The sequence below is a fragment of the Chaetodon auriga genome, chromosome 11, assembly GCF_051107435.1.
Source record: "Chaetodon auriga isolate fChaAug3 chromosome 11, fChaAug3.hap1, whole genome shotgun sequence".
NCBI classification, from domain to species: Eukaryota; Metazoa; Chordata; class Actinopteri; order Chaetodontiformes; family Chaetodontidae; genus Chaetodon; species Chaetodon auriga.
In genome coordinates, this window is record NC_135084.1 from 7,108,689 (window position 1) to 7,132,674 (window position 23,986).

Genomic DNA, 23,986 nt, shown 5'->3' on the forward strand with positions numbered 1-23,986 from the left:
TTTAAAAAAAAAAATCTTTTAAATCTTAACAGTTTGATCTCTGCTGAAGACAAGGGTGAGAGGGTGGTTAATCATGCTCCCAAATGGAGGTCTGCAGCCAGCCATCCCACTGTAGCATGGTGTAATCCGGTTTTGCTGATGAATGACCCCCAGCTCCCCACAGCCATGCATATTCATGTATACCCATGTTGGTGTAAAGGCACTTAGCACATGAAGTGCCTGCTAGCCCCCGACTCCGCCCCCGCCACTGTGGAGGAAATTGTTAAGTCAGATTCATAAGCAGGTTACCATGGAGACACTTAGACAGCGCTAGCTAGGTATAGCTTCTAGCCACTGTATCGTAAACGAGAGGCGGCACTATGGGATAACATAGCTCACTGGTTATTACTACCAGCTGAGACACACTATACATCATAGAGAGGACGTGTGTGTGTTTGTGTTACAGCAGTTGGATTCATCACAGCATGAACTTTAGGGTCACGCTCGACAGCATAATTATTTCATTCCAGTTAATTTGCAGCGTTCACCTTCTTCCCTTAAACTGCAAACTGTTTGATGGCATACGTTTATGAGATCAATACTTGGCCTTGGCTTGCCAAAACTGAGAGCTATGTCATAAACACCACACGCGCAGAAAATCAAATAGCGACTGAAAAGTAATTGAATGATTCAATCTGCGGAGCACACACACCAGTTCACTTTCATTTCACCTCCGAGCCGAATCTCATATTACAATCTGAAAAGGCCCAAAGAGACCGCAATTGTTCTACCGTCTCTCTCCTCAAATGGAGATCTGCTTTAATCACATTGTTCAAGTGGAGCGAACACCTTCTGGTTAAATCCGCGGTTCTGATGGCAACGCGAGGGACAGACAAAGTTGTGACATTTTGATATCAGTGCAGTACAGTTGTCTCTGACTCGAGACGCAGTGTGTCTGAAATAACACCATCCGACAGGTGGAACAAAAGTGAGAAATCTATTGATGAATCAGTGGCTCAACGTGACCTTGATTGTATCGCTTTCTTGTCATTTCTTCCTGCAGGCCTACTGACCCAAAACAACCGTCAGCTAATCTGGGAGTAATTGAAAAAACAGAGCTCTTAGATGTACTGAACTAAAGCGAGCTCATACATTTATCCATCCAGCAGTCCAAATAGAGGGGACAGGACCCCGCGGCCTGATCCAAAGTTATGACTGTCTTTCACCTCTCGGGCAGCGCTTGCACACCCACTTTGTGTGATCGCCAACTGTTATTGCTGCACCAAATGATCGCCCATTAATCCTGTCTCCCTGCCCTGCAGCTGAATCAAACTTGAGAAGTGCGAGCGTGGGAGAGAAAATGTGGCGATAGTAAAGCACGACTTGGGCCGACTCCAAAAGGACCGCGCCGCTGTTCGTGCATGTGTGTGGGTGAAATCCTTCCTCGACCGACGGTAAAAAGGTGTATTGTTATGGGCCGGATGCTGACTCTTTTCTTGGGATTCCAGTCATGCCAATTCAGTCTCACGCAGAAACAGGCCAATTATAGCTCATTCAGCAGTATTCAGAGTGAGCATGTTGGTGAATAAACAGGTAATGAATGGTTTAGAGACTGAATGAATACATGAATAGATAAAAGACTCTGTCATTGGTTCTCTCTGTGGAGAGCATTTTCCTCACCTCCAATGGACAAGAATATGAATTTACTTAATGAGGCATCCAAACTTTTACTCTATTCATTAACACAGAGAGAATAGAGACTCACATGTCACGTTCTCAGTATTGATTTCTTACAACACAACATCTGAAACACAATTTTGGAATATTATTTACCTGCATTTCCACATGTTTCAACTGCTCATATCTTCTTAGCCAAAGCTTTTGAAGCTAAAACCAGAGAGGAGACCTGTTCTCATCAAGACACAATCCCTTTAGGTGTGTCAGCTAAACTGGAATTTAACTGAAATGCAAATTGAAGATCAATGATAGAGTCAAATTTCCCCTTAAAGACATTAAAGACTGGATGATATTAAAGGGCTGGGTCATCCAAATTGCAAAACGACATATTCTCTCAAATACCATCCAGCAGAGGATTCTTCTTATCAGGCTACCGCTGTATTACGGTATTACCTGGAGAAATAAAACCCAAACTATCTGCACAGCTTGATACCACCAGAGGTAAATTAGAATATGTTATTTTGTGATTTGGGTGAACTGACCCCAAGAATAAATGGGAGATGACTCAGAGGAGTGTTTTTTCTTTGTGCGCCCAAATTGTTTTTTATCATCATAGCGCTGCATGAAAATATGCACTGAGTCACAGTTGTCTTTGCCTTCACCAAGAATGGGCATGTACTGTTGGCTCCGCTGACGTGGCATCAGGAGACTGATGAGACAAACTCTGATGATACATTTCTGGTTAGGGACGAGTCATACATTTGCATGAATTTGTGCTGAAAGTGTGTGGATTTCCCTTCTAAGATCTGTTCCTCATCAAAGACTTGGCTCCTTCTGAATCACCCTGCAGCTAATATATTAGTTATAGTATTACACACAATAAATCCATTAATTTGTAATCCACAATGCCTTTTTTAATCAAACAATGTTGTCCATCTGTTGCAGCCTCTTGGATGTTTTTGCTAAGACACAACCCTGTGATGTGACAGTTTGAGTCAGAGCTGACTGAGGAGAGTGTAGCTGACAGCTGAAGCACAGCTCTGCCTCTCCAAGGAGCCTGATTTCCTGCTTCAAATCTGTTCAAATGGTCCCCACCACCCCCCCCACCCCCACCCCAACCAACACAACCTGTCTGGAGGAAACAGACTCTTGTTGGCATGGCAACCTTGTAGGACTGTGTTTAATTTCTCTTGATAAGTAATGCTAACAACGCTACAACATAATAAAGCTCAAGAGGAAAAAACGCCTTTTAAGCTGCAACCATGGCAATCACTTTTGTAGAATTATGTTTCCTTTGTTTATATTTTTAATGTGGGGCAAAGAAATATGTTCAAACCTCGAAAGCAGCTCCAGCAGAGGAGTGTGTGCGAGCTCTCGCTAAATGTTGCTTGTGAGCAAACTGTGATTTATTTTCAGGCTCCAAAACATCATGGGTAGAAATGACCCCCTGAAGTTTCCTGATGTCTACCTATTTGTCATGGTAGCTGTGTCTTTGGCCACGTCGGCGCTGACAGGACTGCCAGTGATTACAAAAAAGAAATATGCAAATCTCCCATCGTGCTCGTCAGCAGTTCCTCTCGGCTGGGGCCAAGCTCAGCAAGATGCCCTTTGAGCTAAATTCATTTCATTTAGAGTTAATTTTCAAGTTGCCGCCTGTGCAAATAAATAAATGTATCTCTCCCACAGATATATCAACAAAGGCACAGAGCTGTAGCTTTTTCTAATTTTGGATTACACAATAATAAAAAAAAAAAAAATACTCACCAGCTTCCTTAATTTTCACCTCTTTGTCTAAACACATTCGACAGTAATCCCCTGAAGTCAAGGAGCCATGTTTAAGCGTGATGTTTATGCTGTGATTTGGTGGCTGCCCCGGGTCAAACACCGCTGTTGTGTTTTGCCCTGCAGGCTGTTTTGCAGCTTTGTGGTTTCGATCAGGCAGGGCCGCGCATCACGGAGCAGGTGGAGGAGGGCGGCGGGAGGGAGGTGGACGAGAGGGAACAGCCTGAAATAGGAGGTGACTGCCGGCATTCACCTGGATGCCCTCTGTAAGGAAAGAAATAAGGGGGGGGAAACGGAAAAGCAGAGCGATCCTGAGGCTTGAGTGAGAGACAGAGGGCAGTGTGTGATTACGGTTACTAAGGCTACAGCATGCTGCCCCACTGGACAGGGAGGGGCTTGGAGGAAGGTCAGACGGCTGAGGTACAAGCAGCTAAATCAACTCTGAAGTGTGAGGTCCCTGGTGGCGTTGGGGCTGAGGAAATGTAGCTGTTTAGGTTGCTCAGGAGGAACATAGATTGTCGCTTGGAACGGGACCTTGTGCACGCTGAGGCTTGTAGCACACCCTCTGGGCTGTAAATCCCTTTGATACACCACATAAAAGAGGATAAAAGATGTAAAAAGAGATGAGGAGACAAGTACACAAGATAAGATTTCTTTTTGTGAGTTGTACGCCGTGAAAACGAAGGCGAAGACAAAGGTCGCCTGACATCTGTGTTCGACGTGTGAGAAGGGGCCCCTCGGACAGCTCGCAGGGCCCTCTCACGAATTGGCATAGATGCTCAAATCCTCCCTGCCTCAATCCCTGATGTCTGTATCCAATGATGCCCTGGAAACAGACTGCCAAGCTTAAGCTGTTTGGAGAAAGGAAATGATGCAACATAAATTTCGAGGCGAGGATTCTCTGTCTTTCTTCCTCTCCCCTCACATACACACGCTGCGGGATGAAAATCAATAGCCTTCAAGAGTGAGTCAATGCAGAAACTAATAGCTAACAAACCCAATGCTGTAAAATCACCGCTGGCTCCTCACACACGATGGGTGTAATGTAAAGGAATAGTGCTTAAGCACGCCGTCGCTCTTTGTCACCTATAGAATTATTTTCCGGGATAATAGAAGGGCCGGGAGGATCAAATCAGCTCATCTGAGGGGCCCATGAAGCCTGTCATCGCCAGGGCGCCCACATTTAACAGCCGCCACAACACTGCAGCCAGCGTAAGAAACATAAGAATTGACAAAGGCACTCTTTTTTAACCTGATGAAGAAATTTGGCCATCTTTCTCCCCGACATTGATTGGGCTGAACGTCTGACTAAGCAGCTCCCCATTAACTGTAAGGGCACTTTATGGGCATCCACATTCATCTTGGGCAGGAAGCTTCCCTCCCCTTTAGGCTCAAAGTGCTGATCCTCTCATGCTGGAGGGCGACGCCACTGAAAGCTGGACAAAACAGTTTTCATTTGAAAGGCGAGCCGCCGCGTTACACGCTCATTATCTTTATTATGAACACGAGTCATCATCAGCCTCGTCATTAGCATTGTTCTCCATTACGGTCACTCACTGAAACCGTTAGTTTTTGCGTCTTCCCAGAAATCTGTGATACAGGAATGTGTTCCCAGTCTGTGTTGTTTGTGTAATCACAAAAAAGATGTGAGCTTGTTTTCTATAAAATGTTTCATACCCACATGAAGTTCAATGACCAGAAGAGCAACACTTTTCTGAATGAAGTACAGCTGAGATCATGTGTGTAAAAGCCTCTTCTTTTCAAGAGGCTTTATGTGCCCTTGCACGAACGCTGTAGTGCCTGGTCTGTTTTTATGTATGAAATATTGAACAGATTAGAGCCTGTGCAGCTGATAGGATGCGTGGAGTGGAGCATGTGGCCACATGCATAGGTCTTTTACGCTGACAGTACCACTTTGGAAGCCTTTTTTTCTGATTAAACTTGATCTTTTGGCAGGGTTAAGTGCTGCCTGTCCTGTCCTAAGTGCAGCCAGTCACCGGTCCACACACCATCAAACAACATTTCTGTCCACCAGGGGCGTCGATTCACTAAAGCCTGAGCTGTGGCAAAGTTCCTGCAGCTGTTATTATCATGCAGCTTCAAAAGCCTTGATCCTGATTTGAGCGCAGATGTTCTTGGGACAGGACGGGCAGAGACTCCTGCTGAATATTGTACTTCAGTATAGAAAATGATTGGCTACAGGTCATAACAGATCAGAGGGACTGTGGATCTTGAATGCAACTCTGATGAGATTTTTGGGAATGGCTGCCTAGGGGATTTTTTTTTTCCTTTACAGTTACAGCAATAAAAAAAACTAGTTTACAAGATCAAATTGGATTCACTTGTGCTCAAAGATGGCGAGTGCCTACACCTTGACATACCCAAGCCATGCCATTTCTCCCAGAAACCCTTTTACCCCCTCAAAAGATGCCAGGGATATTTTTCGGGGGTTCTCCAGTGTTTATAATCGGTGAAAAGAAGATAAAGTCAGACCGGTTGTCTCTTTAAATCAAGCTGCAGTGTTGATGTGCCCTCAAGCTGAAATGGTAAGAACCATTTCCACCTCTGCGGCAGGGAGCCTGACCAAATAGGCGCACTAGAGCGCTTCAAACGTGATTCTCATTCCCTTGGTCACTTGTGGTCTATGGTCGCCTCCACTCCTGGAGAGGAAAGCAGTTTGTCAGTCTTTTTTTCTATGGGAGTTTTTTTTTTTTTTTTTTTTTTTTCTGCGCATCTCGGAGACATTATTTAATTTTTATTTTCCTCTCTTTTTTTTGTTCCATCCGCAGAACTCAGTGGCAGTCGCCTCAATCCATTTACCGCTGGCTGGTACGCCTATCTCCTCCTCTGCGCTGCAATCTGTTGATAACTCCACTTGCAAGCTGCAGTTTATTGTGTTTCGCAATGGGAAACTCTTTCCTTGCACGGGGAATTCGTCAAATCTCGCAGATGATGGGAAGCGTAGGAGCGTTTCAACACCAGTTGCTTTCACCAAATTAGGTAAGAGGAAATCCATTTTGATCACCATGCCCGTGATGTCAACGCTGTACTGTATTGCCACTCGGACTGCATGTTTACACACACACACACACACACACACACACACGTTCTCAGTTTGTTCTGCGCAACATGTTGGCACACAAGCTTGACCGCCTAGTGTGCATGTTGCTCGAATAAATCCAAACTCAATAAATCCGCGACTGTTTTGTGTCTTTCCAGTGAATGAAATGAAATCACACTGCACTTCACTGCTACGTCCCTGTTTCTGTGGGGGGAAATGGCTTCTTTAGGTTTCTATTTGAGATGAAAGTTTACCTGCAACACTTCACACAACAGTCTGTCAACTGCAGTAACAGTCTGACACTTGAGCAACATAATGCGCGCGCGCTCGTGTGTGTTGTGCATGCAGGAGTTTGTATGTGAATGCGCGCGCCCATGTCCACGCTTCTTTTGCCACAGCACTTACAGACTTTCCACTTGGTTTCCTTAATTGAATGTCTTGCTTTTCTTGCAGATGGGTGCAGCCTCGGGAGCGCCGTGCACTCCGTTACTATTGCTCTCAGGCACTTCGCACTGGGTGTAGACCCCACCGCAGCCTATTGGGATTTTGACCTGCTGGATGGACACGGTGGCTGGAGGGCAGAGGGCTGCCACATAACAGGCTCCGGGGGCAACACGACCACTATTCATTGCACCCATCATAATAACTTTGCTGTGCTAATGGTGAGTAGTCTACTGTGTGGTACCAGTGTCATTCATTTTAGCACAACCATGCCCCCACATAACGTGTCTGCTACTGCTTAGGGTCTATTATGGATCAAATGCACCATGGAATAGATGGAGTCACGTGTTTTAAGAAGCACTTCATGCAGGGACCTTTAAAAGCTTCCTTTATTGTTGCTCTTCAGCAGAGGGAAAGGATTTGTCAAATGCGCTACGGGGATTTATTGGCTTTGGAGTATGCGCTACACTAAATTCCCCCATATCCTGGAAATGAGAAGTTGCGTGTGTTGTATAGTCTGCCACCTTTTTCCAAAAAGCAGCACAGCAGCTGAAATAGAAGCGATGCTCAAGAGAAGGAGCGCCGTGTCAGGAGCTATTCGCCTCCGAGCGCAAGTGGTGTGCTAATTGGCTGCAACCATCTCCGAGCAAAAATGTTGGACTGGAAAGCATAGCATCGTTCATCTGTATCGCTCAAGTTGGTCTCGACGCCGCCGAGATGCCTTCTCCTGACGACGTCCCTCTGTTCAAATTGATTTCATGAGGATAATACCAAAAGCGCAATGGCATCGCATCGCCCAGTCGCTCCATAGAGCCGCTGCGCCTGGTCCGCTCTTTTGGATGAAAAGAAATCCTCCGGATGTTTACCGAAGAGTGGGATTCGTTAGACTGGGAGGTCAGTTCTCAGTAGAGCATGAAAAGTGTTGTGCTTGAGATGTCGGTGCTTTCCGAGTTGCCTTTTTACCTGCATATTTTATGAAGCCGCTGTTCAATCCGTTGTTGTTCGTGTTCGTAAGCTGGCTCGAAAAAAAAAAAAGCCGCATAGGAATGGGAAAGAGTTGGGTACAGAGGGAAAGCGGCATACAAAAACGGCATGGGGTACTCTGAGGGAGAGAGTGGGGCGTCTGTGGAGAATACTAAGCTGTTGTCAGAAGGAGAGCAGATGTCAGATTATCATTGTGCATGTATTTTTCTATCAAACACGGGCTTGGGAAGGCGCACCGTCAATGGGCACCTTGTGGCTCTCGGAATAAAGCGAGATCGGCAATTTTGTCAAATTTGCTGGTAGCAGATTGATTTGAACTTCAAGACACGTCCGACAAGTAGAAGGCAGTGGTAGCGATGGTGGAAAGCCGTCACAGGAATGTCCACATTATGGTCTTACGTGAGCGTTTGCACCGGGGATTGCGCGTCTACTAATGCAGTCACCACACCCGCCTGGTCTCTGCAGTGCCCGAGAAAAGGACCCTTATTTACGGACTCGTGACATCATTCTCCTGTTGGCCTCGTCTAAAATACTGTATATTGCAACAATGACCCTTTTAGCCTAGCTTCTGCAAGTACTAGACCTGTTGCATAATCTTTTCATGTCAAACTGAGAGGAATTGCTTATCACTGGCTGACTGCAAGTTGTCCATTTTTAATTTACAATATTTGCAAGTAAGGAGCCGACACAGTGGAGCTCTCATTTGTAACTCATGCAGTGAACGCACTGGAATAACATTAAAGCCACTGCTGTGGTGTTCTGAAGGAGATTCAGGGTGGCAAGTTGCAAAGTCCATATGACCAAAGTTCGACAATTCAGCTGCTGTGGCAATGTTACAAAAGGTGACAGAGGTGTTTGCATTTTGTGAGTTTGAAGTGTGTATGTTATACCCTGATGTCAGCAGTTACACCGATGTCTAATACAGCTGTATCACCTTCCTCGCTTCTAAATGATGGAGCTGAATTCCTCCTTAGAACAGCTATCTGCAGTATACAGCGTAAGAATCCATCTCATGATGCATCTGTGATGTTGAGCAAACTGACGGAGGGTTAGCCACAAAGCATGACAGCTTTGAAAGATGAATAATGCAACAAAATCATTTCAAAGAATATGGGTGACGAGGGGGGGAAATGATGCCTGAAAGGCACAATGCAATATCCAATTCCTGTTGATCCAGACTCTTTCACATTCATTTCTTATGGGGCTAGTGAGAGCCAGTGTGTGTGTACGGCAGTGAGTGTGCATGCATGGCTGTGTGTGTGCGTGTGTGTGTAGATGTGTATTACTCACATTGTGGGCACATAAATGTGTTTACACAGTCACATTTTGAGGACTTGCCTTCCTTATTGGAACCAACTACAAGTCCCCATAATGTGAAACATTCAGTTTTAGGGTGAAGACTTGGATTAAGGTTAGGGTAAGTCTCCAGGAAAGTCAACAAAATGTCCCCAGAAGTGATGGAGACACAACATGTGTGCCTGTGTGTGCGTGTGTGTGTGCATGTGTGCGTGGGGATGATTAGTCTACAAATAGCATGACAACCCAAAACAATTGTCCCTGGGGGCGGAGGTTTCGGATATAAAAAGTGCTTTAATAAGGATCTTTTTGCCTGGGCTCAGAAAGAATTACATGGTGGAGAATCTCCCTCCCCTGGCTTTGTGATCAGAATGCCAAATAACCGACTTGGGACAGGATCTGTGTCGAAAAACTCAACGGCAACAGTGTGTAAACCTTTTGTTTGGGCATATCTTACACTCCCCCTGCTGTGGATCGTGAACATTGGTAGGTGTGGTACATGCATCATGCTATCATTCCGTTGTCCTTGCATTAGAGAGCAGGGGACTTACTGACCTGTTACACTGAAGCTAGTGATACAGATTGTTTCACACGTGAGTCAGGTATTGAAAGACGCCATGCCTCTGTTGGGGATTATTTTTTATTTCCTGCACTGGGCTCAACTTGAAGCTGTTAGAAAGCAGCCGTTCCACATTTCAGTACCGGGGACAGTTCCCATGCATTTCCCCGTCTCCCTCCCACCCCCCCTCCACCCCCCGCAGGCCTGTGTCTGTCTGAAGGGAGGGCTGACTCACTCGTTTACAGCAATGCAGCCTCATCATCTGTCTTCATCGCACTGACAGGCCTCACCCCCCCCCCACCCCCACCCGCCACCCTCCTTTAACCCCCTCCAAAACACACACCTCTGGGAACCCACTGTGTACTGTAAGTTCTTGCTGTCTCACTTGCGGGTAATTCTATTTATCTATTTATTCATTGAGGTGATAATGCAGATGAAGGATTAACATTTGATTGCTGCAACGCTCCACACTGTTTAATATGCAGGAGCAGACCTTTAGAACGAGAGACACACAGAGGGGGTGGCTGGCTTTTGTGAGTATCCAATCATAACAAAAGCCCTAAGGCCACGGACCAATAAGAAAAGAGCTGTTCAGAGATGTATCCCACACACTGTACGAGATATAATGAATATGTGAAGTGAAGTGGATTCCTGGAAACAAGAGGCTCCTCTCGTGATGGCTCTGCATCACAGTTTAGAGTTGAGAACAGGTGATGTGTTGAACACGGTCGAGTCTCATGTAGTGAGGATGTAATTGTTGATGATGGTGTCTACATTTGAAATTGGATATTATTGGTTGGTGTTGATGGTGGTTTGCAGGGAAGACAATGAAAAGACAGATAAAGAGGGAGAAGCAGAGTCAGAATAGGCCAGTGGTGGAAGAGTATTCAAATCCTTTACTTCAGTGAAAGTACCGGAAAATTACTGTAAAAATACACCTAGTTAGATTTCTGCATTCAAAATCTCATTCAGGTAAAAGTGTTATTAGCAAAATGTACTTAAAAATATGAAGTATCAAAAGGTAAAAGGTCATTCTGCAGGAAAACGGCCATTGTGACTGATAGTTTGTGAAAGATGCGTTAGTGGCATTTAACTGTTGTAACTGACTGAGTTAGAGCTAGCTTTAACTACATTGCAGTGCTCAAAATTCAGTTTTTTAGTCCATTTGTTCCCAGCCTGGAGACTGAGCCCCTCCAAAGCGTTGCATGATAAATAAATCTGTGGGGTCGTGAGATGATAGAATAAAAAGCATAGTGTCAGTGTTTTCTTTCTTTCTTTCTTTCTTTCTTTATTTATTTTGGACACTTTTACCTGTTTGGCCCTCTGACAGTTATTTAAATGAGTCCATCTGACAAGTCTAGTGAAATGTCTCTTTTGGAGGAACTGCTGTGGTTGAACTGTTACAAGAGGCCCTGGCTACTGCTTTTCCAGAAGTCTGTCTTATTGCAGCCATGGTCAGTACTGAGGCCACTAAGAGACAGCATGTGACCTCATTCAAGAGCCACTCAATCAAACAGATCTGTTGTTTCGCGCAGAGGAAGCCACTAATGCCTTCATCTGAATCAGAGTTCATTCAAATGAGCTCCTGAAATCGGCTGTAAAATTAAGATTTTGTTCATTGACCTCTTTTCTCAGTCTGAGGCTTTGTGGTCTCCGCAGGCGTATCTGCTGTTTCAAAATCACCAAACAGACCACAGTTCACTTGTCTTTGTGGCTGCACCTCCATCTTGAGCCAAACCAACCAAGACAGGATCCCATCTTGATACATTAGTTCTCATTGGCTGAGCCTTCCATGGGCTCGATACCCGTGTGACATTACTGCTGACTGCTGAGGCTGACCACAAGGTCTTGTCTCCCACACAGAGGAACAAAATACAGGAGAATTACTATGTGAATCCATCCATCAATTCTCTGAACCGTTTATCTTGATGACTGTGAGAATGCAGAAATAATCAGGCTGCTCTTTACAAACACTATATTAGCTCTGCTTTGTTTTTTTTTTTTTCTGCAATGTTTATTGCCTACTGAATTACTATCATTGTCACTCAAAAGGTAGTAACTGAGAGGAAATGAAGGATGAATGGGTGGAGGTAGAATCAGAGAGCCGTCTGTGCATCAGCCTCGAGCAGGAGACGCCAACTGACTGGATTACTTTCTTAAAAAACATCCTTTAAAGGGAGTTGTTTAATCAAATTCAATCCACATGTGGTGTCTTCTTGTTTAGCAATTTCGGCTAATACACATACTGTAATTTGTGCAGGATACGGTATGTTGCTAATCGAAAATAACCTCCTGTTTTCTTGTTTAAGCCTCCGTTTCTCAGTCTATTTTTCAGCATGTGGCAGTTTCAAAGTTGTGTGTCCTCATTAGTCTTTTGTCCACATGCTTGCTCAGGGCAGACATAATGAGACAACAAGCCGGTTTTCAGCGTTCGCCCACAAGCTCCGGCTTCACTGGGGTTAACGTCTTCCTCATGCCCTGGACTTTTCTATCTTTGAGACATTTTCATACTAAAGGAGCTTTGGTGTGTGTGTTTAAGGAGATGAAGGGATTTACAGTGATAATGACGATGACCTGTTTAGATATGCAGCCGCGTCTCAAAGCACTGTGTTGGCATTTTCTGTTGATATGCATTGTAGTGGGAGAGGAAGAGGAAAGGGGTGATGACAGACTGTGATATCAACACAGGGAGAGATGCCTTGTGGGTGTGTGTGAGCTGGTAGTGGATTAAAAAAAAGGAGGTCTGTGTTAGAAGAACAGGCCACCATACAATACACACCTCTTAGCCTCTGGAGAGCCTTTTTGATACAAAAGGGCTCTTGCAAGAGCAGTAAAGTGGCAGCCTGACTGTGACAACAAGATTCCAGGAAGTCACTGCTTCCAGTGACTCGCCATAAAATCACAACCTGTCATTTTCACTCTTTGGTTTTTGCACACGTTAAACAAGGAGATATGACATTTTAATTAGTGAGCTTTAGATTATAGATCAAGCTGTTTAGAGGGGTAGCAGTTTGCAGTCTTTATGCTAAGCTAAGATAACCATCTGCTGGCTTTAGCTGCATATTTGCCAAACAGAAGGCAAATGAATGTATTGATATGTGCTAGCTAGTGTGTGAACTTGATTTTGGGTGGCATCCATGTAGTTTTAGTTACAGATGTTAATAAAATTATTGGAGAAGCCTCTTCTCCACAATGTGACTTATGATGTTCAGTGGTTGTAGAGTAAACCACAAACGTAACCACATAATTTTACACAACATGAGTAAGCAGTAATGCGTAATGTGTGTTTGTGTTCAGCTTTGTCATGATTACGCAGCTTACGCTAATTCATAGCGTGAATGCTAATTGTTTGCGGCCCACTCAGCATCAGCTACCTTTCACCCTTTACCTCACTTGCACCCGTTCCAAGCGCGGCAGCTGACAGACGAGCACTAATCCACCTCCATCCGTGAGTCGGCAGCCACGCAGCCTCCTCACCATCCTCTGGCTTCGCCAGCTACACCGAGGCTTAGTTTTGTGCTGTGCTGTGTGAACTAACTGCACATGAGTTGAGGTTTGGCTTAGGTTAATATTTAATACATGCACTCATGTTCCATTTGTAAGCATTAACTGAAATTTGATGTCAGGCATGATTACTTTAGCACATGGGGACTGCTTTGTGTCTGTGTCTGTGTGTGTGAGGGGTGTGTGTGCTCGCTGCAACCACATCGCCACTGCAGACTTTTTTTTTGTTGCTCCTGTTCTCATTTAACCTCAGTGTTTGCTGACTGCGGACTTGCTTTGGTGTGAAAGCGGAACGGTCTGGCGCATCCAGCAGTTCCCCCTGTACTCCCAGAACAGATTGCTGCTGGCCAGTAACCTGACATGTGATGCAGATTGTTTTCTCCCTGACTAATGAGTTCAGAGCTCACAGACCACCATTTATCTCAGACATCAACAGTTTTGCCCTGGCATTGCCAGAGTAAGCCAATACTTACTATTGGCCCTTTTCCCTGACGTTCTGTATTGAATGCTCTATTTTTAATGCAGTGTGTATCCCACTTTTAGCCTGCATACAAATTGCATTGCTTTAACCTATTGTTATTCAAATTATGTATGCTCCTCAGCTAAGTGTATGAAAGATTATAATAGTGCTCCTTGCAGCAGACGGGATTGTTGCACTTAAGGTGCCTGCCTACGTGTGCGCGTGTGTGTAACGAAAGTTAATAGGCTATTCGGGGGTCTCACTGTTTTGATGTTGTTTATATACAGTCAGTGATTAATTGGCAGCTCAAATTGTGCTAGGCTTTTCACAGCGAGGCAAACTGCTTGCTTGAAATGTAAAACTGTCCTTGCCGACGAGCAGTGTTTATGAAAGATGATGATGTAAATGCATTTCGGTTTTATTTCCAAGTTGATGATTTTGGCACACATTTTCTCAAACAATTAGTCAGATATGAACACTTGGATAAGATATAAATGAGTTTTTTTATGGCAGTACTGTGAGGACTCGCATACATCTGCTGCACGGTCTATGGTTAGTCAGAAAATATTAAAATGAAACAGTTCCCACTTGTCCTTTTGCATGTGACAGCGGGCAGTTGACATGCATGATTCATGTCCTGGAACACTGTTGGTACACACCGTCTCGACCAAACAGCGCTCAAACAAAGAAAAAAAAAAAAGAAGCGTTCACATCATAATATGGCATCTGATCTGAAATTGTCCTTGTTCAAATGTCCCCCACCCCCTCCACCACCACCACCAGCTGTTCCCTAGTCGACAGTGCGACCCTCTGTGAACCCCAGAGACAGCTTGGTAGAAATGAGGGCATGCCATGTAAACAGCCTCTCTCTCTCCCTCTCTCTCTCTCTGTTTCTGTTTCCCTCACTCTGTCTCGGTTTTGAGTTTCTGTCACTGGCCTTCAATTGGGTGCTGTATTTGTGCGCTGCATTTAACCGAACCGGACAGCACCTCATTTGCACAATGCTGGCCAGTCTAGACAAACACATTAACAGCTTATTTTTTTTCTCTATTAGGGAAGTGTAGAAAGTGATCCAGCCCTGTGGCTGGCTGGATGTTTGGCTGGCTGGCTGGCTGCATGTCCACCTCAGTTGTCAGCCAAGACAGTAGCTCCCAGAATGCTCGCCTCTGCCCCTCCATTTCACTGCTGCTGCCAGGCCCCGATTAGCAAAAGTATATCACCACAAAAGCAGAAAAGGCCAAGGGTTAAAGGCGACCATCATTTTCATAATAGACTGGAAGAAATTAAACTCTTGCAAGTGGTTCATTGTATATCATGGCATTTTCTGTCACAACCAATCATGATCACCAAGACCTTTGACATTTAACCCCATGGCCTAATGCTTTGTTCGAGTACATTCTTCTCCTTAGCACAAGCAGAGTACAGCCATGGCCTGCAGTTGCGTCTTTTTTTAATCTACTGTAAGGGTGTGGATTTTCTGCAGCAGCTGATGCTGCTGCTGGTTGCTAGGCATGTTATTAGGCAGCAGCTATTGATGCAATGTGGCCCCCTGTGCACTCCTAGGAGGAAGATAAGGACAGCAGAAAATGAGACTTGAGCGTCATTTGAAGGGGGAGCGATAATAAAGCAGGGACTGTCTTTTGGCAAGGTCTATTAACAGCCCTTCAGATTTTAGTCAGAGGTCTCACAGTGTTGATTTTTTTAGGATGTGATATTAATGTACACATTCCACTGTTTCATGCAGGACAGTATTCTCTTCTTAGCTGTAGTAGAACTGCCAAGGATTTGCTAAATTACACCCAACCCCGCAAAGTATTCACAATTTTCAATTTTTTCATATTCAATCATGCTCTACAAGACCACCTGATGATATCTGGCACTGACAATTCCACAGACAGAGCAGTGCAACATGCATTTTGCACTCTGGTAGGATGCACCAAGAACTGGTAAGAACCATGCATTTAGCAAGAAGAGAGCAGCCTTAAATGATAATGCTGGTGATTTTCATTTTTTTTCCTATTGTCTGCAAATCCAGTGAAAAGACCAAAAACTGACAGTGTGTTCATCCATCTAACAAGTCCTCCCTGTGTAGCCATGGGTGACATGTTCCTGTTTCAAATGCACCGTCCTGATACTGTAGATACTCACTCGTGCATATTAATCCACAGCTAAAATTAGTCCCAATTAATTCAGTATATACTCCTGTTTGAGTAACATTTGGTAAAACTACAGTTCCCAGCTGTTTTCAGAAATTACTGAGCCCTTTTTGAAAAATACATTTTAAAGATTTACATCTGCATTAAAGGCAAATGGTCTTGGGACAGATTACCACACACAAGTTGTGGAAGTAGGATTACTGTGGTTGTGGTCTTTTCATAGGATTTTGTTGACAGTAAGAAAAGCACAAAATAATGCCAGCCTCATCCTTGAAGGAGGATTGGAACTAGTCATTTTACTACTTGGATTTTAGCTCATAAGGGGGTGGGGTCATGCAAAAACAGGGCTGCAGCTATCATTCTAGGCTGTGAACTGACTCGTTACAGTGGTTGGTGGAAGGGGAAAGGTAGAGGATTTAAAATGATGAAAAACTGCAGCAACATCGAAGATAAAGTGTCAAAAACCTCAAGTCAAATTTCTTTGCAGAGCTCAATATCACATATAATGTCTCATGGTGCTTTACAGGCAAGCAACAAGGAATAACTCCTCAAACAACCTGAGCACATGAAGAAGAAAAAAAAGGAGAAAACCTCAGGAGAGTGTATTCAAAGAGAGATTCTTCCTCCTTGGACAGCAGGGTGTGCAAGCTGCTGTAGGTGGAAAAATGGCTTTTGAAAATGAACAGAAAATCAGAACAGTAACAGAAAGAAGACAATTTGCAGCAAATGGATTAGAATTGAACAATGTGATCATACAATCTGCAATCTGAAACAAGAAGTCCAATTAAGTAAGTCTAAGGAAAGGCTCCAGTGAAATGAGACCAATAAAATAAGTCCATGACAGATTTAATATCAGGTCTTCAGATTGTTCCAAGTCCAACACGCCAGCTGTGTGGAGTCAGTGGGCAGTTTGGAGTGGCAGCAAGGTAGGTTGAAAGATTGTTGGGAGCCAGCTCTTCCAGACACTCTGGATAGTTTTTCTTTAATGCTGCAGAACATAACAATGTTAGCCTGATAGATCCCAACAGAGATTCATTTAAAAAAGAAAACAAATTTCCATTTCTCTCTGTCTCCATCTCGGCATCAGCTCATGTGTACTGCGACCATGCGTGTTCGAGAGTATGTCAGAGTGGGTAAAGAAACAGGTATGTCTGAAAATACACGTCAGAGTGACTGAATGAGTGAATGAATCACAGATCCATAGACGGGCCTTTGTATCACTGTGTTTCAAATTCAAAACTCTGAGCGATGCACTCAGGTATTGAAGGTGAAAACTAATCTGAGCACTCAAATTCCCTCCTCTTCCACTGCCCCGATGCTTTGCCTTTGCCTTACAAATGGCCCTAATGAAATGCAAACATGTAAATTGTCGGTGGAGGAGATGGAGCGTCCGCTTAGGTCTCAATGGCACAGATAGCACAACTGTCAGATGGTAAAATGGAACTGGGCTGAGATCACGGCAAGCAATCTGTAATCAAAAATGGAGGAAATTGCATCGATGGGGGATGGAGGGTCGGGGAAAGAGGCTGAGGGAGAGATCTGAGTCAGACATACAGTAGCTTCCTGGGCTGAAGAGGTAATGACTTACCTATCTGTTCTTCTCCCTCCATCTGTCTCCACAGTTTTTGTCTATATAATCACTCCTCATATCCTTATCTCCCCTATCAATGCTTTCCGTTGTTGTCACTGCTACGTACAAGCTGTTTTCTGTTAGATGCACTCCATAACATATTCTTCATGCATTTAGTCTTTGCACGGTTGGCTGCATTCATTCAGAGCATCCCTCACCCCTCCCGTTCCCTTTCAGCAAGTCTCTCTCAGGGGGCTAGACGCTGCCACAGTTAGAGAACATGGCAGCAACAGTCCAGCACTGGTTACACTTCCTGACAGCACTTCAAACAGCATCTCTACAAAGCCATTCGTTTTTTTTTTTTTAAAAGCGTTTGTTTTTGCTTTTCAGGGAGGTGGTGGCAAGACCCCTCACTGGCAAACATGCATTTTATTCCAAAGAGATGTGGTAACAGTGCGGCTTCTGTTGCGATACAAATAGAGCCATTAAATGCCCAACATTACACAGTTGCTTTTTATGTAGTCAGCCAGCACTAGAAGGGCTGTTAGAGGTTTGCAGTGGAGACGGAGAGAGAGCCTCTGAAAATGGTGGACAGCAACAGATGTGTGTGTGTGAGAGAGAGCTCTGTAAATGCACCAGCGTGGTGCTGTTAAGCACCACACAGACAAACCTAAGCTTATTTACCTGCTGAGACCTCCATTGCCAGAGAGCAATGCATTCTGTTAGAGAGGCTGTTTGCATTGTGTTGCATGCAGAGGATGGGTTTACAGTGCATCCTCTCTGCCGCGCCGTCCTTAAGTGTTAACAGAGCAGAACCTGTGGAGCACTGGCCTATTGTCGTTCATCGTTACCAGACAAAAATGGCACGTTTTGGTACAACCTATCGACCTGCATGGGAACGAGGTGTGGATCGGTGTAATGTATGCTCCCACTCTGCGTGCTGAACAGCATGCCATCTCAGGGAGCTGAGAACAGAGCGTGAGCAGTGTGTGTAAGAGGGCCAAGGTGTTACTGGCATGTTACTGGCGCTGTGTGAGTGCGTCTGTGTGTGTGTGCTTAGGTTTCTCTTGTGTGTGCTTCCGTGTTCATGCCTGTGACTATAAGAGTGTGTGTATGTGCACACTTGAGAGCACACACAGAGCACCATCCATTGAACATTCTGTAGAGTGTAGTGATTGGAAGAGATGAGTCACCCCGCTCAGACAACACCTAGTAACCATTGCTCTCTATGTCTCTGCACACATACATGTACAAAGACAGTGAGAGGCATGATGTTGGCAAGGGTTTCAGGTTTGTTCATATATTAACTTTAAAACAACAAAAATAGACTCATTCCAGCCGATTCCTCCTATCAGATTTATTTCTATTGATTCGATAGCTGAGAAGATGGAAGGTTTTGTCACAGACATAGAGAAGCAGGATTGTGGGTTGAATCTACCTTTGAAACAAGGGTCGGGTTCCTGTGACTGCTGTGTAATACTGTGGTTTATGACTAAATGCCTGCAAAACTAATGGCAGTCCCATCAGCTTCAGCTGTGTTGAATGCTTATTAGTAAATGTCAGCATGCTAAGATGCTTCTTAGCCTGTTGGCACTGTCGTACTGAACATCATACATATCGAAGTTAGTGTTTAGCTCAAAGCACTTCTCTGCAGCCTCACGCACTATCATGGCTGTATAGTTTTGTTGCAGTTATTATGCAAAAAATCATGTATACTCGCCAACTGATGTCAATCAACCTACCACTAATAATAGCATCACAAACTACAGCCTTAAAAATGGTCATGACTTCGAATAAACACCTCTCTTAAACAAAAACCGAATGTTACAACCTTCATGAAGGGACCATTGTATTAGACATTAGTTTCAGCTGGGTGTACCTAATAAACTGGCGACTGACTGCATATTCGATAAGCAGCGTGAAAGTATTTGGATTCAGTATCAGATTCAGATCTGCTAAAAGGCTATTGAGGCCTTCCTCTACATTAAACATGTCAGTGAAGCTAAAGGAGGAGCTCCTCCATAAACACCAGTCAGCTTGTGGTCAGACTGGGTAGCTCCCAGTCGCCAGTGTGTTTACCTGTATGAGAGTGAAAGGAGGCATCTTGCTCAGTAAATCTTTCCTGGATATATAGACAATTCCAGCGTCTCCACCCTGTATTAAACAGTCGTCTTCTCCCTGCTTTCACATTTTGTTTCTATTGATTCATTCTGCAGACTTGAGTATTCACATCTCTTTCTTTTTTTTTGGGGGGGGGGGGGGGGGAGGTGTGCCTACAGTGAATTATGAGCTTGTACTTTGTTTGCAAGGTTGAGCCGTGCACAAGGCTCATTTATTTGATAGTCACACTTTAAATATCTCCACAGAACAGCGATTACAATAACTTCTGTATAGGAATTTGAATAGCCTAAAGCTAAATACAACACTTCTAATCAGAGGCTCCACAGAAATTAATGCTAATGAAACAATGCCCCTTGATGTTTGAGGAGATAGATACAGCACGGCTGATATGTCTGAGCCTCAAATGACAGTGCTCATCCAGAGGGGCTTCATCTTTTATGCCGAGCGAGGTTCCTCATCAGCTCATAATGTTTGTTGATTTGATGGATGTGTACTTGATTCCGTGTGATCTGATTACTCATTTCACGATGAGTCTTGTTTGCCTCCGCTGTTAAACATTCGCCGGGCGAGCTGCTGATTACGAGCATGACCGTATCTCAAAGCTACGAGCTGAGTGACAGCCACAAGGTACCACTGAAGCATTGATGACCCGCGTTAATGGTGCATGACCGTTTTTCTGACTGTTGTCAAGTCCAGAGGTTACTCTGTCGCGCCGCTGTCCTGTCTCTCTCTGTTATCCGGTGGTGTACGGGCAAGCTGGAGTGGGTTTGATTTGCACACTCACTCCGGTTCTGTTCCAGCGTTCGCGCGGCCACTCAAGGATGATGAAATACAGTGCTGGATGGGAGCTGGGAGCCCGCAGGCTGTTCACTAGAGGATTTTAATTTTGTTTTTCTCTCACTCCCTTTCTCTTCCCTCTCTCCCACAATGTTTGTGCATTCTTGCGTGCACCAATGTGATTACAACAGGGAAAGGAGCACATTTGCGAGGACATATGTCACAGATTGTCTTACAGATTCTGCGGTTTCAACAGCATCAATTAAAAGCAAAATGCATTAAATTCACAAGAGTCTGGGAACAATTTGCCTGTAAGTTCTATAGGTTGTGCAGCACATCGTCACGCCTAAACGCCAGGCTAAAACAAGACGCTGAGCCTGTAAGTCCTCTCAGATCAACAGAGTATTTGTCCCATTTTATTTTGCAGGCCTGATAACCTTGCACCCACTGTGCCTGTGCGCTGAGATTATGGATCAAGTTTAATTGACTCTGGTAATCTGATTTTGGCATGGGGAGGGAGGATCCTGGATTAAAGTTGTAACTACAACACAAACAGGGGATCAGGGGCCTGTTTAGCTGCTGAGGCTAGGGGACAATGGAGGCATGTTTAGACATAACATGCCACTGCTAATCCAGAATAGGCTAAGCTAAAATGCCCCTGTATGGTAATACTGTTGCATCTCTGTAATGAATTGCGCTGTCAGAGAGCCGGTCACATTGTCCTGCTGCACAGACACAGTAATAAAGTGGCCACAGTGCTGTGATGTAATACAATAGCAGTAATGATAATAACTGGAGTGGAGGAATCACATTTGAAGCTGGTTGCTCCTGTCCCTACCTCACACTCTGCTATTGGCTTCTGGAAGGAGGAGTACAACAGGGAAGAGTAGTTTAGAGCATGCTGCGAGCTACGCCAATGGCCTATCAGTCATCATGACAGCCAGACCAACAAGGGAATTGCAACTTTACAGTCTGTATCTGTTGCGCAGCACAGAGAGATCTATACATAACTTGAATATACAAGACAGGAGTCAATGTAAAACTCAAACATAGTAGCAGCCGTCAAGACACGTATAGACGAAAATCTGCGCAGGCTTAAAGAGAATGATCAGTAAGTGTATAATGAGAAGAGTGCTGGAAAGCTATAGCATTTGTCAGTGTTCTGCATAAGTATTGTGCATTCATCCAACTCCAGCCTTCTGAATGTGCTGCAGCAGTTTGGCCTACATCACCCCAGGAGCATAAACACTGCATCTAGGAACCATATGAACAATGTGTTCAGGGCACCCTGTCGCCCGCCTCGCCGTTTTTTCTTTGGGCCCATCCATCTGCTGAAAGGGACAGTCTCCCTTCATCCTTCTTCCTTTTTTCCCTCTCTATTCTCCCCCAGCTCTGCCTTCTGTAAAGTCTTTTTTTTAACCTTTATTTGTCCAGAGGAGGGTTCTGCTGAGCATGCATGCTCTATTCCAGCTTTGCCCTTCTTCGCTTTCATTCTATGCTGCTGCATATGCTGCCCCATAAAACGGCAGTTCCTCTACTGTTGGCCTCTGAGCAGCTGCTCGGCACCTTGCACAAAGGTACCTCTGTAGTAGTTGTTGAAGCAGGGTTGTTAGTCATTCACTTTCAGCCAGCCTGGCTCTCCCAGCCAGCCAGCTTCTTCTCAGACCTTTAGGCTACTGCTGTCCTTCTTTGTCTGGTCTGGTCCACCAGCGCTTCTGTTTGAAATGTTTGTTAGCCTCATGAAATTGGCTTGCATAGATATCGTGGTACTCCTGTAGTACTGTAGAACTGTAGTATGGCTGCAACTAATGATTCCTTTTTTTTCTTTTTTGTTTGTTTTTTGATAAATGGATTTTTTTTTTTTTGTGTATAAAATGTAAGGAAGTGGTGGGAAATGACTGTCACAGCCCAAAGTGGCATCTTCTCTTTGCTTGTTTAGTCTGAGCAACACAAAGGCATTCAATTTACAGTAACATAAAACAGAGAAAAGGAGCAAATACTTAAGTTGGAGAAGCTGGCACCTGGAAATGGTGATTTTACTTGACAAGTGACTTAAATTGTAAGCATATAACGTAGGTGCCAATTGATTTGATGTCCATCAACTAATCAATAACTTGTTCCAGCTGTATTGTGTATCCCACATTTGTCATCAACCACAGGTGTTGATGGAGGTTAACATGTTACATCACTGTCACATCACAAACAGCTCGATTGTTTTGCCTGTTTATAGGTGCAAAAAAAGTATCTTTCAAAAAATCCTCCCTGTATCCTGCCAGGAGGTAAATTTGGAAACACTTGAGCTCACCGAAAATAACACGTATTGAGTCATCACTGAATGTTTTAATATCTCTTACAGCAGTAAATCCAGACCTCAGCAGGTCCTGTGTGTGAATGTCCTGTCCTACTGCTCAGATATGATATATATATCGACAGCCCAGCTTGGACGGTGATGTTAGCCTGTCTTTGTTTAGCTGGATGCTGGGAACGGTGCATCCTGCTGTGAGCAGGGCTTTTAGGCTTTTAACACACTCAAAATGTGTTTCAAGTATGTAGCACATACAGAGTGAAAAAAAAAAAATCCTAAATTAAGCATTACTCAAAAATGCCAGCATGCATGTTTAAATTGTTTGATATTTGACTGTGGTGTTAATGGACGCTACTCTCACAATGCAATGTTTGAGAGAAATGAAGGAGCTACTTGAAACTGCAAAAAGTGAAAAGATAGAGTAAGGAAATTAAAAAATGGAGTTTCTGTTTTTGTCAAAGTTGCACTTCATTTGACATTTGTCTGCCCAGCTTTTGTGGCCACTGTATTGATTTCATGCATAGTAAAAGCCAGTATACAGCTTTTTAGTTATAAGGCACTGGGGCACACGTATGGTTTTGTGAGTAAACTCCTCCAAGATGCATGACGTCTTATGGATTTTGAGAAAAGCAGCTCAGCGCTCAGCTGTGGGCTGCTAAGAAATGGTTAAAGACTCCGGAGGCAAGAGGCTGACACTCTCAGTCAACGTTATAAGCCCGGTGATGATGATAATATGGTCCATGGGAATGTTTGACTTCCTCCCTCGCACCTAAAACCGTTTAAGCGCAGCTTCCGTCACTAGCCACGAGCTGCTCAATATGTCTGAGCATGATTTTATTTTCAGCGACGCAGTATCTGATTCCCATGGACACATTTTCTCTTTGACCTTTAGTTAAGTTTGTTTGTGAGGCTATTTTTCCTGATCTAAACTCCTGTGAAGTGTTATTTGCTCTTTAATTATATAAATCAGCTTACTGACTTTAAAGCTTTTTTTTTTCAGATGGAGTTTGAGCTGAAGCTTCAGGCCATGATTTCGTTTTTTTTTTTTGTAAGCAACATCAATTCATTGAGCTGTAATTAACACCAGTTTTCATTGTCCTTCCATGACATCGCTCCGAGGACAAATACAAGTTTAATAATTCCATGTAAATCTGTAACTACCAGTTTATGTGAAGCTGTTTTTGGAGTTTTTGGAATATGTTTGTCATGTGTTTTCCTCTCTCGCTGCTTTCTTTCTTTCCTCCTCTATCTGTCTGTGTGCTCCCACACTCTCAAACGGTGGAGCATTTTATTGCTCAGGTCTAATTATACTCC

At 44.1% G+C, this 23,986-nt stretch overlaps 1 protein-coding gene across 2 annotated transcripts in view; it reads left to right on the top strand.

The window, feature by feature from the left end:
* adgra1b (adhesion G protein-coupled receptor A1b) overlaps positions 1–23,986 on the top strand; it is a 149,251-nt gene that overhangs the window by 92,409 nt on the left and 32,856 nt on the right. The window contains exons 13-14 of one of the 2 annotated variants that reach the window (XM_076743519.1): positions 6,228–6,438; positions 6,953–7,161. In XM_076743519.1, the coding sequence (XP_076599634.1) occupies positions 6,228–6,438; positions 6,953–7,161 (420 nt within the window). Of the gene's footprint in view, positions 1–6,227; positions 6,439–6,952; positions 7,162–7,247; positions 7,835–23,986 lie in introns of those variants that run through there. The other variant, XM_076743520.1, reaches the window with a different exon arrangement.